Source organism: Letharia columbiana (assembly GCF_014066305.1).
Source record: "Letharia columbiana isolate WasteWater2 chromosome Unknown Sc0000001_s0, whole genome shotgun sequence".
NCBI lineage: Eukaryota > Fungi > Ascomycota > Lecanoromycetes > Lecanorales > Parmeliaceae > Letharia > Letharia columbiana.
Window position 1 is genome coordinate 1,117,634 of NW_023501037.1, and position 16,092 is coordinate 1,133,725.

Genomic DNA, 16,092 nt, shown 5'->3' on the forward strand with positions numbered 1-16,092 from the left:
GATGAAAGTACGTGGTTATACAAGAATCTAGAGATGCAATGCTAATGTGAGATCATCTGCTTTTCTTTTACTTGTCTATCTCGGAGTGTGTGGAAAAATGCCTCATATCGTCCAACAGTACTTATTGGCTAAAAAAATAGTTGTAGATAAAGTTAGCATCAGATTTGTACAGCCTCAGAAAACGGCCATTCCGGTTGATCTTCCCAAGCTCGGCAAAACATAGCATAGCTAACACCGGGTTCCACAATGTGATGTTTGAGAAGAGGGAGATTAGTTTACTGCAAACCAATCTTTAGGTGTGCACAATGTGATTGATGCTTAGACAATAGGCAGCTCTTGTTGAAGCGGCCAGGCTCGCTAAAGTTATGCGGTTCCTGGTAAGATGCATGACGTAACAAACGCTAGATTAGAGTACACTAAGGTACCATGGATTTCGGCAAGCTACCCCAGGTTCTGAGCTCGGACCGATCCAACTGGAAGTTCTTCAGATCCATTATTGCATTGTTTCCCTTCTCTGTTGTTGACACGCGAGGCCTGCTATCGTATATCAGGTAAGTTGATCATGCGCGTTAGATGCCTGTCATTACGGAAGAAGAAGCTTGGCGCTTGGCGGTACTGACTAGTCAGTATATAAACAGCGCGACGCCATTTACTCGGTCAATCGCGCTCACCCAGAGCTCGCTTCGTCCAACCTAACTTCACCTTCAACATGGCCGGCACTAGGCGATCCACGCGACAAGCCGCGACGAAGCCCAATCCCAGCGAAGCATCTTCAAAGAGCAAGCCCGCAGCTGCCGCAGGCACCAAGCGCAAAGCGGAATCTGAAGCCCCTGCGAAAGGCAAGCGCGAAAAGAAGGGGGCCAAGAAGGAGCAGACGACCATTGAGGCGTCAATGCCCAGTGATGACAAGAATGGCGATTCCAAAGAGGATGTCGAGATGAAAGATGAACAGGAAGCCGAGCCAGCTGAGGCGAGTAATGGCAAGACAGGCGCTGATGAGGTCGCGCAAAGAGAGGAGGAAGTGAGGGATCAGGAGCCCATGGACGAGGAGAAGAAGGAGGAAGAGCCTTCTGCTGAGAAAAAAGAGCCTGAGACTAATGGCGACGCAAAAGAAAACAGCGAAGAAGAGCCGAAGAAGAACGGCTTTGACGCTCTCATGGACCACACTGACAAAGACGAGGACAAGAATGTTACTGAAGAAGGCACTGGAAGTAAAGTCTCCAAAGCCGAAGATGCGGTTGAGGATTCCTCAAAGCGTGAAGAAGCCACACCATCAAGCATTCTCGAGAAAGGGATCATTTACTTCTTCTTCCGAGGTCGCGTTGGCATTAATGAGCCCACCGACGTCAATGACATCGCAAGAAGCTACATCGTTCTGCGCCCTGTGCCTCACGGCGCGAAACTTGGCGATGGTCCGATCGGTGATGCCGGAAATAATCGCATGCTGGCGCTGCCAAAGAAAGTTCTCCCTGTCAGCCCAAAGGATAGATTCATGACCTTCGTCGAAAAAGCGAACATCAGCATGGACGACATCAAGAGCCAGCTATCGTCTTCTGACTACGCTACCAAAACAGCTGGCGCCCGTCATACCCCTGCCGCAACTCCCATTGGCGAGGGTGTCTATGCTGTCACCCAGACAGGTCGCGAAACTCACTTAGCCTACATCTTGACCATCCCCTCCGAGCTCGGCGAAATACAGCAGGGAGTGGGGCTCAGGCAGCGTGGCAGCTATATCACGAGCGCCAAGAATCCTCAGTCTTCTGGCCCAGCAAATGCGAACTTGCCACAAGGGGCGGAGTATCCCAAAGAGTACGTTTTGCGCAGCCGGTCACTGAAAAGTCATCTACTGACCTCTTGCAGAATTCTTGACGAGTTCCACGGCCGAGGCTGGATGCCACTCCAACCCAAACTTCTCAACTACGAAAATACGCAGTTCTTGCTCATTGGGCACAATGACGACGCCTTGGAGAAAGCAGCCAAGCCTCAGGATGGGGAGGAGGAGAAGCCAGAGAAGGAGACGCCGCTGGAGGAGATGGAGACTTTGGAGCACGAGGATGAGATTCGCGTTGAGCATCTGAAGGGTGAGTAAAAAGTATGACCCTTGGAAAAGTGTTGCAAGCTAACGGTAGGAAGGTGATGATTCCGTCTTCACAGATTTGGGACTCAGCGCAAAGGAATATCCCAAGCTACAGACGACATGGTAATGGTAATTGGTATGGTTGTTCAATGATGGAGGGATTTGTGAATGGCTTCACGGAGTACATACGGAGGCAAAAAAGTATCAGCGATAGTATGAAAAGTGCTGTATATATCCCGTACCACGGCGGCGATCTCAATATAGCAAGAAGAATCAAAACAATTCAAGAGCAAACTATTTGAGAGGCAATCGGTTTCATCAACGAGACATGAATCATGAGTCCTGTCCATTGCAAAATGCCAGAAAGTAGTGGGTGCCAGTCGGCACTTATGGCTTGGCGCTCGCCTCGACTTCGGAAGTTCACATCACGGTAATTCTTGAATAACAACACTACCTTCAAACAAACAAACATCCTCACTACTTCTCATAGTCACCAAGTGATAGTAAGCAAAGCTCTCAAGAACAGATAAAGCCATTTACAGATCCCCCAACGAATCCACCCTGCCGCCTCCTCTTTCCTGAAACAGCTTGCGAGCAACCGACTCGGCTCCTCGGTACCACAACCTACATTCGTCACCTTGGGTCGCCTCCTGCAGGTGAGAGCGCTTTGATTCACAGTGACGGACGTATCAATTCAGTTATTCACTCTCTGGTTCAAGGTGCCATATCTCCATGCGCACCGGACCTGCCCTTACCGCTTTACCCTCCCTGACTTGTTGACTTTCACGCTTTGACACCCAACTTCTCACGTGTCCACCACGAGTGCCTCCGCAGTCTTGAACATTGGCATCAAAAGTCTGCCCTCACCGCAACATAACACATCACAGCCTGATTACAATGGCTTCAGCGCTGGTGGATCAAGCCGCCAAGATGAAAATCGGGTGAGTTACTTATTGGGAGCTTCAAAACAATAAGGCAACCTACTCATGCATGTTGTATAGTGACAGTACTTCGGCTAAGAGTGAGACTGAGAAGCCCAAGGCTCCTGGCAGAGACACTCGACCACAGACTGAGGTGCATGGCACCATGCTCTTGTCAGGATACCAGAGCTGATTGTTGGTTTAGGATGTCACGGCCACCAAGGGCCTTGAGTTCGAAGATTTCGTTCTCAAGCGAGACCTTCTCAAAGGAATCCACGCGGCAGGATTTGAAAAGCCTTCACCCATCCAAGAAGAAACCATACCCGTCGCCTTAACAGGGCGAGATATATTGGCAAGAGCAAAGAACGGCACAGGCAAGACTGCTGCGTTCATAATACCCACACTAGAGAAGATCGAGCCGGAAAAGCAGAAGACCCAGGCTTTGATCATCGTGCCCACAAGGGAGCTTGCTCTACAGACATCACAAGTTTGCAAAACCTTGGGCCAGCATCTGGGCATCAATGTCATGGTCACGACCGGTGGCACCGGTCTCAAAGACGACATCATTCGCCTGCACGAAACGGTTCACATTATTGTTGGCACTCCTGGCCGGATAGCAGATCTTGCGAGAAAGGAGGTCGTCAAACTTGACGAATGTACTACATTTGTCATGGACGAAGCCGACAAGCTTCTCTCTCCGGAATTTACGCCCACAATTGAACAACTGCTCGGTTTTCACCCTAAAGAGCGCCAAGTCATGCTTTTCAGCGCCACCTTCCCAATAATAGTCAAATCATTCAAAGTAAGTATAACCATCCAATGTCTACGCCGAATGCTTACAGTCTCCAGGATAAACATATGACTAACCCGTACGAAATCAACTTGATGGACGAGCTCACTCTGCGAGGTATAACGCAGTACTACTGCTTCGTAGAAGAGAAACAGAAAGTCCACTGTCTCAATACCCTCTTCTCCAAACTCCAGATCAATCAGTCCATCATTTTCTGCAACTCCACAAATCGAGTGGAGCTGCTTGCGAAGAAGATAACCGAACTTGGATACTCCTGCTTCTATTCTCACGCTAAGATGCTGCAACACAATCGTAACCGCGTGTTTCATGACTTCCGGAACGGTGTATGCCGCAATCTCGTTTGCTCTGATCTTCTTACCCGCGGTATCGACATTCAGGCTGTTAATGTAGTCATCAATTTTGATTTCCCAAAGAATGCGGAGACCTACCTCCATCGTATTGGTCGATCTGGACGTTTCGGACATTTGGGAGTGGCGATCAACCTGATCAATTGGGATGATCGCTTCAACCTCTACAAAATTGAGCAGGAGCTCGGTACCGAGATTGCAGCCATCCCACAATCCATTGACAAGAAGCTCTACGCTTACGATTCTCCCGAAAACATCCCTCGCCCAGCATCAAACCTTGGGTCCGAACGTCAGGCATCTGGCCAAGGCCAACAAGGTGGACCCAACCAGCGACCCAATCGTGGCCTTAGCAATTCCAATGGAAGCTACTCTGGCCAAGGACGCAATCAAGCCAACGGACGTGGACCTCAACAAACCAACGGGACCAACTATCAGAACAACTCACGTTACCCGGGTCAATCGAATGGAGGCCAGAGAGGTTCTTCCAGAGGATACCCTCAACAAAGCCGACAGACTAGCTCTACACCTCAATAGAGGGGTTGAGCTTTCTGCTTCGTTCGGTTTTCGCCCTTTCCATTGCTTCTCGGATTCCCATTATTGACCTTGACCAACTTCGACTACTTAAATGCGACTTGATGACGGGAATACGACCTTCTACTCTGTACATATTTTTACGGTAATTCGACTTATGCGCCCCGGATCTCGCGAGTTCGGTTTTCGTTGCGGTGTCCTGGGAGAGCTTAGAGACGGTGTACAAAAAGGCGTTCACTCCTACAGCATCATTCATGGCGTTTTCGTGGGATCATCCCCATGGTTCTGCAATCTAGCTCCTTTCCGGACTGAGCTCTCGGTCCTAGTCCTTTGCTCGATGCTGCTGTTCGTCGGCGGTCTCACTAGATCAAAAGTTGCAACTACGACCACGACATTGCAATACTCACACTTCCCTCACACTCTCGTCACACACCAAGCTACCAAGGCACACATGTCCCCGCCTTTCAACACACCTTTAGACCCATTAAAATCAGCTCACGATAATCTAAGCTTCTACAATACCATCAACCTAGCAACCTCCTGTCGTTCTTTTCCCATCGAGGCGCTCCCTTTGAGGCTTTCAACATCTAGCCATGCCTCTGTGTCAGAGCAGTGATCTGGTTCATCACTGCCTGGATATCAACTCCGTCTACCGTCTACTCTGCTCCCTTGAGAGGGTTGATGGCCGTACCTGACGACTCCTGCCGATCCTCTAGTAGCACAACACTACTCCATCAATGCCGAACAGGCATCAAGAGAAAATGCCAGGATAGCACTAGAAAATCTCCCCAAAAACAAAGTAAGAGGCAAAAGGTCTGCCAATGACCGATGCAGACCTGATAGTCATAGCCCGAGTCTTGTTTAGCTGTAGCTGAATGAAATACAAACTACCCTCTGAAACAATTCTCACGTATTTCATGCCTGTGTATCTACAATCCCTTCCAATGAGGTCGATTTCCATCAATGATTGCAATCCTAAGGGACCCGATCTGGTCAAAGCCTTGGTGGAATGCCCCGTTTGCCCCTGTAAGACCATTAAAGCTCCCTTTGCCTCAGAAATACGCACCCAGCTTTCAGCGCCTTCGCTTCAACATACACCGAACTAGCTTTCGTTCTCCCTCTCCATCTCTACCTATTCAATCCTTCGGCGCGTCCGTCAGAGGCACATACATGACCCCAAACGACTTCTCCCGCACCACACTCCCATCCTCCTTCTTGTCGATGACCCAAATATACTGCATGCCCTCCCCCACGGGGATGAACAACCGACCCGGCGCCCTCAACTGCTCCACCAGCACCTCGTGCGCCTCCTTCGCCGCCGCCCCGACGTGGATCGCATCCCACCCCCCCTCGCCCCCATCCAACCCCAGCCTCCCGTCCGCCTTCACGAACCGCACCTTCCCCGCCTCGAGCATCTCCCTGCCTTCCTTGCCCTTCGACATGTTTTTGTGGGCGAGGTCGACGAGGCCCTGGATGTGGTCCACGCCCACGACGGTTCCGGACGGGCCGACCAGGTTGGCGAGGACGGCGGTCAGGTAGCCGGAGCCGGAGCCGATGTCGAGGACGCGGGCGTCGGGGCGGAGGTAGGGGAGGAGGGATTCCGCGGCCGAGGCGTGCATGTGCGGGGCGGAGATTGTGGCGCCGAAGCCGATGGTCTGGGGCGAGTCGTGGTATGGGGTGGCGGGGGCGTAGTGAGCGCGGTCGACCTGGGAGAGCGGTGTCAACTAGTGGTTTCCGTGGATCATGAGGGCGGTTGGGAGTGAGGGGTTCCGGTAGCTAGGGCGCGGATTGGAAGAAGTTGGGGCGTACAGCAAGCATAGCATTCCTGACACGTTCGGATTTGATGAGACCGTTGCTTGTGAGGTTCTTAATCAGAGCTGCATTCGTTGAGCCGGTTGACATCCACGCCATGATTTTCGGATTTGCAGGAGGGTTGGGAATATGATTGGAAGCAAAGTAGAGGCAGAACAGTAGGGCAATGAGGGGCAGAAGGTGGTCAGCAAGAGGAATTTCCAGTGTGGCTGTTGAAGTGAGATTTTCCAGCTCAATTTTGTGGTATGTCAAAGTTGTTCTGGGAAGTTGCAATGGTAAAGTATGACAAAATGTTCCGGAAGCTAGCGGAATGAGCTCCGCGCCCAACTGAATAGCTTACGCCGCTGGACAGGACGCATTCAAGCTGCATTATATGTATTGTCGTTCGGGATCCAGTCTATCTAGTCCCTCCATTGTTTTCTCATACCTACAATTGTAAGCAATTGCCGATCAAGAAGCGAGAGGAGAGCATACATGGTGAAAACAATGCCTCCGCTCAATATTAGCCTTGCCAGCCGCGGAACTGCTCCTGACCAGAGGGTGAAAAAGCCTTCGTTCTTCACAATTTTGGTTGCACACTCAAAGCTGTTTTTGTACTCCTTCCGCGCATCAATCGATTGCATTCTGTCCAATGTTTAGCTTTTGGCAATTCCTGGGAATAAATGGATGACGGCCGTACCGTGTCTTGATAGTATCTAGAGGTTGGGTGACATATCTGAGTAGTATCAGTATTGAGCGTTTTGCAGCAATCCTTGGCCTCTTACACAGTGATTAAACCTGCCAACCCACCTATGGCGAAGGTGCTCACCGTGCCGAGCTTCTCCCCCGGCGCAACGTAGCCTTGAGCAAATTGCTTTATGGTTGTATAGGTTCCGAACCTTGTTGCCGAATTCGCTGCTTGCCGTGCGGTGGTCGGTACGAAACCTTGGAAGAACCCCCTTATACCTCGTTCCCGAAATATTATGCCTGAACCATGCAGAAAGCCACGCATGCGGGGGTTGGCTGACTTCCGGTCATCGATTCTGTTCAGATGGTGCACGTCAGCTTCGGAGAGCGCCTCTGCGTATTCCAGCTAAGACGCACAGTGTAGTTTTTATACTTTCAAATGGCGTGACAGCGAACAAGGATTCTGTTATGCCAGCGCCAAAGCCTGCTATTACTGTCCTCGGCCCAGATATCTTGCCAAATTCATCTTGCAACAATGTCTTATATGTATCGAAGGCCACGAAGCCTAGCAACATCTTAGTTGGTGGTCCGCCTATTCCCAGGAGCAAAGCCCATACGTATTCCAGCTTTGAGAGAATTTCCGATGATCAAGGTCGTACATCCTGCATACCATGCCTTCCCGAATGGAGGCCATCCAAGTTTCTGCAAGTCTGGTAGACGTCGGTTGAGTTGAGTTCGCGTCTTTGCGACTGTAGGAAACTGTCAATCGGGCTTCGCTGGTACAGATTTTCGAGACGTACATTCGGCTGGGTATGTGATAGCTATTGGATTGTAAACGTTAGCTGTAGAAACAGGACGCAGCGTTCATAACATACCAATTTCCACAGCTCCGGCCGTGGAGCCAGCAATTATAGAACGCAGTGCACTCGGCTGAGCATTGTCAGCTCGTGGGTCTATGCAAATCATAACCAAGTAACTAGACCGACCTTTGCTTTGTTATCTGAACTTGAAGTTGCCATTGAAGAAGTAGTGAAAGATGAGCTCGTGAGGATTGAAGATCGGCGTGTCGGGATTGTCGTCGCGCCAAGCTGCGGCTCTCTAGCGCCAAAATTTCTCGAGAGCGTCTTCCAAAAATCTCATCTGCAATCCTCACGATTGAATCCACGTCCACAGAACAAGAAATGTTGTCTCTTAGAAGCATATCCCGAGCTCTTCCTCGATCTCTACCCAGGTTAGGCGCATCAAGCCAGCCGAGATTCCTTTCTACCGTCCACCGTACCTCGTTACTCCAGCAGACATGCAAAGCAGCTTCCATACCCAGATATGCCGCGTTCTCGACTTCAAGAGCGGCGCGAGAGAAGGAGGGTCAGGGTATGATGGACTACACTCATACTCACGTCATAGAAGCTTACGAGAGATCTAGTGGACCAAGAGCTTTCAGCAAAGATCGAGTCCGAGCTGCAAATGGAGAAGGAGATGAGAGATTCTGAAAAGCTACCATCAAGTCTCCAGGACTATCTCGACAGCAGCTCCTTTGAAGTCAGTCTGCCCAATCTTCTACTCATCCAGCCTAGACTAAAGATCCATAGCTTCACGACACCCCAGGCCAAGAAGAAGTCGTCCTGACCCGCAAATTTGGCGACGAATCGTAAGTCCCACCCACCTTGCCGTCTCTCAACACTCCCCCATCTAACACCCCTCCTTCTCCCCCCAGCCTCCGCGTATCCTTCTCCATCGCCGACTTGAACGCCATGGACCAAGACCCCGACGATTACCGCCGAGACCCCAACGACCCCAGCCAAGACCCAGCCCTCTACGACGAAGACGACGGCTCGATCCCTGTCGAATCCGCTCAATCCGGTGGCGCCAACACCAAAGGCGCCATAAACGCCGGCCGCACAAAGGGCGGCAACTTCAACATCGCACCCGAAGACCGGGTCGCCCCTGGCGACCGCGAGGACCTCGCCGACGACGAGTCCGCGCCTCCCAACGAGGAAGATGAACCTACCTTCCCGGTCAGGGTAAATGTCATGATTGAGAAGGTGGGCCACGGGACGTTGCAGATGGAGACGACGGCGCAGGATGGCGAGATCGTGATTGACAATGTTTACTACTTCAAGGATGCCGAGTTGGCGGACGCGAAGACGGCGGAGCTGGATTGGAAGAGGAGGAATCTGTACGAGGGCCCGCCGTTTGGCAACCTGGATGAGGATCTGCAGGTCTTGTTGGAGAGGTATCTGGACGAGAGGGGGGTAAATACTGCGCTGGCGTTGTGGGTGCCCGAGTACATTGACTTCAAGGAGCAGAGGGAGTACCTCAATTGGCTGTCAAGTAAGTCTCTATCCATCTTCCTTCCGATACCGCGGCCGCTGACGTGTTTGTACAGGCGTGAAATCATTCGTGGATGCATAGGTGTAGTACAGTACAGCTTAGCAACTTGTTTCAGTAGCGAGTTTCCCTTCTATCTTGTACCTCACCGAGCCTTTTCCACTCTAAGCGAACGAGAAAAACACCGAGTCGTTACTTTAATTACATCTACCGACCTCGCCATGAGACTGTGTTGACCAACCTGCGTTGCCAGTTCGTATATCTTCGTTTCATCATGCCTTGATAAATCAGGCCCCCCAAACAATAAAAACCCCCTCATCTGTCCCAAACCCACCCCATCCCCACTCACAGCTTACTCGAGCAACACACCGTCCCATCCCCACTCACAGCTTACTCGAGCAACACACCGTCCCATCCCCCCTCACAGCTTACTCGAGCAACACACCGCCCCGTCCCCACTCACAGCTTACTCGAGCAACACACCGCCCCGTCCTCCCCGACCCTGCCCTCCACCGCCGGCTGCCGGTGCCGCTCGGCGACGAGGGTGCTGCGGTTGAACGCCTGGGTGCTGGGCGGGACGTCGAGGGCGGGGTTGGCGGGGAAGAAGTTGACGGGCTTGAACGAGACGCGGATGACCTCGCAGGGCATGACGGGGAAGTCCTCGGCGCGGGTGACGTGCTGCAGGCCGAACTGGAGCCAGAGGACGATGTCGGCGTCGACGACGGCGTCGCGGCGGGCGGCCCAGGCGCGCACCCCGGCCCCGCCGCGCGACTGGTTCGTGTAGCGGCCGCCGGCGTAGAGCTCGCCGTCGCGGTACCGGGTGACGTAGACGTTGTGGTCGGCGAACTCGGCGCGCTTGTGGTGGAAGGAGTCCGGGTGGGCGAGCATCTTCTGGAAGCCGGGGACGTGGATGCGGTAGCCGACGGCCTTGCCGTTGACGGGGTTGCGGGAGGCCGCGTTGAGGACCTTGAAGGTGCGGGCGGCGTCGTAGTCGGTGTCGAGGCCGGCGGACTCGGGGACGGTGGTCTCGGAGACGGTGTAGCCGACGCCGTGGGGGTTGAAGGCGGAGACGGGCATGGGGTGGATTTCGTCGCAGACGAGGCGGTTGGCGTGGCCGTCGATGGCGGGGTCCACGCGGAGGGAGAAGATGTGTTGGTGGTGGACGGCGAGGACGCCGGGGTGGACGATGGTGCCCCACGGAACTTCGACGCCTTCGTCGATGGGTTGGGTGCTGATGATGCCGGTCGCCCTGACCTCGTAGGTCATCTCGCCGGCTTGGTTGAACATGAAGGCCATGATGTATTCATAGTTGGCGACCGTGATGATGGATTGGACGACGAGTTCCCGACTTCGGACAACAGCTGCCCGGCCGGTTCGGTAGTTGGTGTGCTTCCAGCCAATGCCGGCGTCTTGCTCGTGGACACAGACTACATTTTCCATGGGCATTGGCTCTCCGTGCGCGGTTGCCAAGACAGCGCTTAGATAGTGGATGGAGCCTAGGCAGTCGCAGCCAAGTTTCAAATTGTTCGCCATGGCGCCCGCGCCGGCGTCGCCGAGATCGAAGGCCGCTTTCTTATGGAATGGCGCCCGAGGATCAGCATAAGGGATGTTCATGTCAGACAGTGCCAGGCGGTAGAATAGACTCCGGCCAGCATATCGCACCTGCAACATTGAGCATTGGCTTACTCTCTCAAGTCAAATCGAGCTTACATCGTAGAGCACCACACCCTCCCTCTGGTTGTAGCCCACTCGAAACGACCATTTTTGCCATTCAATGATCTGTCCGGTCTCCCCAACTTTAGTGACTTTAAAGCTGGTACCTTCTGGCTGCACCACATTCAATGGCTTCAAGTCGGTCCTCAACTTTTGATGCTCGGGAGTGTACTCGTTCGGTGGCGGTACCCAAAGAGCCTGGGCCTCCTTGGTTGCATGATCAGCGCCTGTAGGGCACATGTCAATGCGAATGACCTTGAGGTCTACACAGTCCACGACCGGAGAGATAGCGAGTGGAAACGCATAATGGTTCGAGTCCATGTTTGACGGGTCGTTTGGATCACGCATGTACAGAAAGCATTGGTACATTCGGCGGTCGTCGTTGATACCGTCGGATCCTAGAAAAGTAAGCCACCCCACGAGTTCTAGTACATTGAGCGAGAATACCGTAAATCCAAGGATCGCTGATGACGGCCGTTCCCTCCGGCAGACCCAGTTTGGCTATCTCAGCCTTTACTCCTTCATCCTCCAATGCGATCTTCTCGACCAGCAAGATCTCCTCCCAGTCGCCAGGACCATGGACATTGGGGCCCAGTCGTACATTGCTCTCTACCCGCTGCTGGGAAAGGTTGACTATGGCTTCGTGAAATTTGTCCTGATGCGGCGTTAGTCCCTGGTCCAACAACACATAGGCAAGCCCTCTCTCCAAGTCCGGCTCAGCTCACAGTGTTGCGTAGATAGTAGCAAACGAAAATCTTTCTATCGATCTGTGGTAATCTGCCTCGGCTATGCTCAGCGTCCAGGTAGGGCACCAAGTGAGCTTTCTCGGGTTCCTCGAGAGTGATGACTTTGAAAGCGAAGTCTGTGTTGGCTGGGTACAAGCTTCTGATTAGATGTGCAGATTGTTTGATTTCCGCAGCTGTTACTGGGCAGAGAGGATGAGCAGGAATCTGTTTCCCTGCTGCTGCCGATGGGGCATATGACATTTGATCTGCCGACATGATGGCAATGAGTTCACCGGGGTTTGTTGCAATTAGGCAAGTTGCAAGCGAAGTAGAAGGAAAAGCAGTATATATATCGAGGTGAACAGAAAGGTAGGTCCTTTTCAAAGGGTGGAAAGATAGATATATAGATACACAACGGTTGGTCCAGGGTAGCAGCGGAAGCGAATTCAGACAAGCAAACACGCAAAAAAGCCAACTAGAAGAGACAAAACAGACCAGACAGATTTTGTCTCCAGTCTCCAGGTTGATCGATGATCGATGCACAGCACGTAACGTTCGTCCCAGACATCGTCGGACCCCACTCACGCATATGCCTACCCTTTCAAGCAAAGCGTAACCTTTCAGGATGAAAGGTTAAGATAGGATGGGGTTTATTGGGGGGAAAAGCAAGAAAAGAAAAGAAAGGAAAGAGTACATTAATTGGTAAAGTAGGTAAGGTAGAAGATAAGCAAGAGGGGTAAAAAGAGGGAGGACTAAGGCAAAGTAAAGTAAAGTAGGGAGGAAGTAGGGAATGGGAACTGTGGGGCGATCAGACTCTGATCAGAGGAAGCGAGAGGGTACTATATTCACGCCATTATTCTCATGCCGCTCGACTAATCCGGCATCTCGGCGACATATTTCTCCAGATAATGCCAAGAGCTGAGGTAGTGCGCTTGACTCCTTTCGGCAGGTCGTTCCGACTATCACACTTCGCCAGTTCCATTTCCCATTACTGTACCTTAATCATGGCCACGGAGAGGTTCAAAGTAATCACTCATCTCCCACCTTTGCTGATCATTAAAGTAGGTAATATGGAGTGAAATCGGGTGTGTTGGGTCCTGGCATCATCTCGTCAGAATTACCTGGAAGTGGGCAAAAGGATGCGGTCAGATACGAGTACTCTTCGTATCCCTGCAAACAACTAGATGATGCAAAGCATTCCGCAGTCTCGGGTAGCACTTTGGTAGGAGGATCGAGCAAAAGTCATGCATAGAGGGGAAGATTAGGCGTGCGAGAATGCCGAAGAATCCTCAGAGGTGGAAGCTGAAGATGTCAACGGTCTACCATCGAGCAAGTTGTTAAAGAGGGGAAAAAAACAATCCAATCCTAAAGGCTTCCTTTTGCTTCCATTGGGACACACTTTTGTTGTGCGTATCAATCCAACTGACTTGACTGTTAATCTTAAGGAAGTCAGAAATAACAATGGCTGTTGGAACTTGAACAATGATTGATAGGGACGCTAATTTAGGGCTCGTTTGATTACAATTCCCACCTTTCCTGCCAGAGTCTCTTACGCTAACCTCGTTTGGATTACAACTTGCTCGCAATGATGGAAGACGCAAGGTGCCGACTCTTCCGCCATGATCAGAGTAATATATGCGCGCTGGGAAAGGGTGGGAGATGCCTATCAAGTATGCAACTTAATAAGATGGAGAATTTTCTATTCCCTCATAGTGCGAGTGTAAGTACTGTTACTTTAACTTTCTTGCTTGGCAAGGAACTTCCCTGAGATATTGATCCCGATATCCTGTACATGCAAAGATATCAGACACTTTCCTTTGAACGCATATCAAATCCCACAAAAACCCACATCCATCACGCCAACCAACCCGTCGCTTCCACCACCAACAGCCGTGGCTAACCCAAACATGCAGGCAGACCAGAAACGTGCCAGCCGCAGAGGCAGCCCTCGAGCACGAGCTCTCGCTGAATGATAACGACCCGCCTTGCTGCCGAGCACGTGCACGTGCACGTCTGTTCGACATCCTATGAAGCCAGATACTTTCAAACCTCTCGCCGATGCACAAGTCCAAGCTAAATCAACACAACGGCATGACAGCAGAGCAGCCGAAGGCTTTACGATGGCGCTTTCGCGTCCAGGAACCCTTTTGATTCGCCTCCGAGGCTTTAATGGATACAGACTTACTCAAGCCGGAGACTCTCCATTCGCCTGTCACGTGGAACCAGACCTCGGAAGAGATCGAAGGGATCGCTCCGATTCCGGAGAAGCTTTGCAACGATTCAGCAATACGGCAGCGTGGACACGGCTCTCGAGAATCCCTTTCGAGCTTCCGGTGTCGTGGTTTGCGAGTCTGATCCATCGCTGCTGCACGGACGTGCGCGAGACTTCTCTCGGTCATCCCGTCACGACGCGGACCTTGGGGGAGACTTGACGGATCCTACGCCGACGACGTTAAGTCGGTGGTCAGGGATTTCAGTGGTCATAAGATCCAAGAAAGCGTGGACCCGGCGGAGAAGCTTCCCGGGTAAGGATCCCGGCTCCCGCAAACGTTCACCGCGGACGTGAGTCCGTGTGCCCAGAACCGGGATCAGAGAAGATTCCCAGATGCTGCGGGTCTACGAGGGAGTTTTTTTTGGTACGGGATCATGGGATAACTGCTCCGATAACAAATTTGGGCGTTCTCGGAGAAGAGGGCACGCAGGAAGGATAGCTCAGCTTATTCTCCATATCTGAAACCAGCAACTTCATAAAGACCGACCAGATAAAACCCACACGTACATGAATGTGGAGAAAAGAAAACAAACCAACCGAACCCCCCGTAACCCCAGCACCACCATCCCCCAACCGAATCAAAACGCCAAAAAGACTCCCCCGCACCCGTACCACCCACCCGCAAAGATCCCACCCCCCATCCCCATCCCCATCCCCTACCAAACTACACCAAAACCACGATCCAAATCGGCTCCCCCCCACCCCTCCCCTGCCTCCACCCGACCTCCCCCAACTCCCTCCCCGCATCCGCCCCCCCCCGCGTGACCGACAACCCGGCCACGAACCTGCCGTCGCCCAGCTCGAGCATCTGGGTGACGCCGACGCCGTCCCCCTCTGGGGCGCCGAGGGCGCGGATGAGGTCCCGGACGCGGGTCCGGGAGGGGATTTTGTGGCGGGTGAAGGCGAAGGGGCGGGGGCGGGGGTCGTCGCAGGGGCGGGTGCCGTCGCCGACGAAGTGGATGGTCGTGTGCTCGCCGGGGGGGAGGAGGTAGGACCAGCCGGCGCCGTGGAGGAGGTGGCCGTCGAGGTACTGGCCCGGTGGCTCGTACGGTGGGGCCGGGGGGGGGGGACCCGGGTGCAGGGTTGGATGGTACGGGGGGGGCCCGCGGCGGGTTCCTGGATGGGGGCTCAGCGTTCGTGGGGGGTGGGCGTTGTCTTGCGGTCCGGAGTAGGGAGGTGGGGGACCGTAGCCGTTGCGGAAGGGGTGGTGGGCGGGGTCGGGTCCGGATGGGGGGTTCGCTAGCGAGGCCAACGTTCTGCCTGGAGGGACACCGCCGTTGGGGACGTTGCCGCTCAAGGTGAAGTATCTGGTTTCTTCGGGCATGTTGATGGTGATGAGGAGGGTGTGGAGAAAGATGTCCAGGAGAGAAGGGGATGGAAGTAAGTAGGTACTGTTGTACAAGAAGCGGGGTCGGAACGGTGATGATGTACTCTTGGCTGATGGATCGTAGATTGTGTGGGCTGATCTTGAGGAGTGCTTTGGAGGAGGAGGAGAAGAGCAGAGGTGTGGAGGAGATAGATATATATACCAGAGCACGGCGGCGAGTCACAGCGAATGCAGTGCTCCAAACGATTGGACAGGCACAAGCAAATCCTCTCACCCATGCTTTGATATATCATTGGGTGGAAGGATTTTGTGAGCTCCCGTGATGAAACAGACGGTCATCAAGTGTTAACACATTTTTAGAAATGGCGTCAAATTTGAGAAATGGTTCGCTCCAGATAGTGGAAAAGTTCGGAAGACATGAAGTAAGGTAACCCAATATTGTAGGTAGATGAAACGCTTGAGATCAGTGACCAGTTGGCGGCTTCATTATCCTTCGCCGTTCTCAGTTTTACCTCAAGTGAGTAATGACGCACATCAACCTACTTTACTCTATTCGCTGTGGG

At 52.7% G+C, this 16,092-nt stretch overlaps 7 protein-coding genes across 7 annotated transcripts; 3 read left to right on the top strand and 4 right to left on the bottom strand.

Annotated features, from left to right (window-relative positions):
• Positions 1-709: 709 nt before the first annotated feature.
• HO173_000910 (uncharacterized protein) lies at positions 710-2,204 on the top strand (the record flags this gene model as incomplete). The annotated part of the gene is made up of 3 exons (XM_037302857.1): positions 710-1,809; positions 1,861-2,081; positions 2,134-2,204. The coding sequence occupies 3 exons, from the start codon at positions 710-712 to the stop codon at positions 2,202-2,204; spliced, it is 1,392 nt and encodes a 463-aa protein (XP_037170364.1).
• A 770-nt stretch (positions 2,205-2,974) lies between these two features.
• Positions 2,975-5,792, top strand: HO173_000911 (uncharacterized protein; the record flags this gene model as incomplete). Its single annotated transcript, XM_037302858.1, has 5 exons — positions 2,975-3,018; positions 3,079-3,151; positions 3,203-3,799; positions 3,847-4,633; positions 5,743-5,792. 5 exons carry the CDS (start codon positions 2,975-2,977, stop codon positions 5,790-5,792), a joined length of 1,551 nt encoding a protein of 516 aa, XP_037170365.1.
• A 30-nt stretch (positions 5,793-5,822) lies between these two features.
• On the bottom strand, positions 5,823-6,597 carry HO173_000912 (uncharacterized protein; the record flags this gene model as incomplete). Its single annotated transcript, XM_037302859.1, has 2 exons — positions 5,823-6,392; positions 6,496-6,597. The coding sequence occupies 2 exons, from the start codon at positions 6,595-6,597 to the stop codon at positions 5,823-5,825; spliced, it is 672 nt and encodes a 223-aa protein (XP_037170366.1).
• A 270-nt stretch (positions 6,598-6,867) lies between these two features.
• On the bottom strand, positions 6,868-8,183 carry HO173_000913 (uncharacterized protein; the record flags this gene model as incomplete). The annotated part of the gene is made up of 9 exons (XM_037302860.1): positions 6,868-6,925; positions 6,973-7,122; positions 7,178-7,213; positions 7,263-7,520; positions 7,582-7,729; positions 7,782-7,913; positions 7,965-7,985; positions 8,040-8,094; positions 8,151-8,183. 9 exons carry the CDS (start codon positions 8,181-8,183, stop codon positions 6,868-6,870), a joined length of 891 nt encoding a protein of 296 aa, XP_037170367.1.
• Positions 8,184-8,345: 162 nt separating this feature from the next.
• On the top strand, positions 8,346-9,576 carry HO173_000914 (uncharacterized protein; the record flags this gene model as incomplete). Its single annotated transcript, XM_037302861.1, has 5 exons — positions 8,346-8,535; positions 8,588-8,703; positions 8,754-8,812; positions 8,879-9,495; positions 9,551-9,576. The coding sequence occupies 5 exons, from the start codon at positions 8,346-8,348 to the stop codon at positions 9,574-9,576; spliced, it is 1,008 nt and encodes a 335-aa protein (XP_037170368.1).
• A 375-nt stretch (positions 9,577-9,951) lies between these two features.
• On the bottom strand, positions 9,952-12,206 carry HO173_000915 (uncharacterized protein; the record flags this gene model as incomplete). The annotated part of the gene is made up of 4 exons (XM_037302862.1): positions 9,952-11,154; positions 11,203-11,603; positions 11,653-11,860; positions 11,931-12,206. 4 exons carry the CDS (start codon positions 12,204-12,206, stop codon positions 9,952-9,954), a joined length of 2,088 nt encoding a protein of 695 aa, XP_037170369.1.
• A 2,660-nt stretch (positions 12,207-14,866) lies between these two features.
• Positions 14,867-15,526, bottom strand: HO173_000916 (uncharacterized protein; the record flags this gene model as incomplete). Its single annotated transcript, XM_037302863.1, has 1 exon — positions 14,867-15,526. One exon carries the CDS (start codon positions 15,524-15,526, stop codon positions 14,867-14,869), a length of 660 nt encoding a protein of 219 aa, XP_037170370.1.
• Positions 15,527-16,092: the final 566 nt, after the last annotated feature.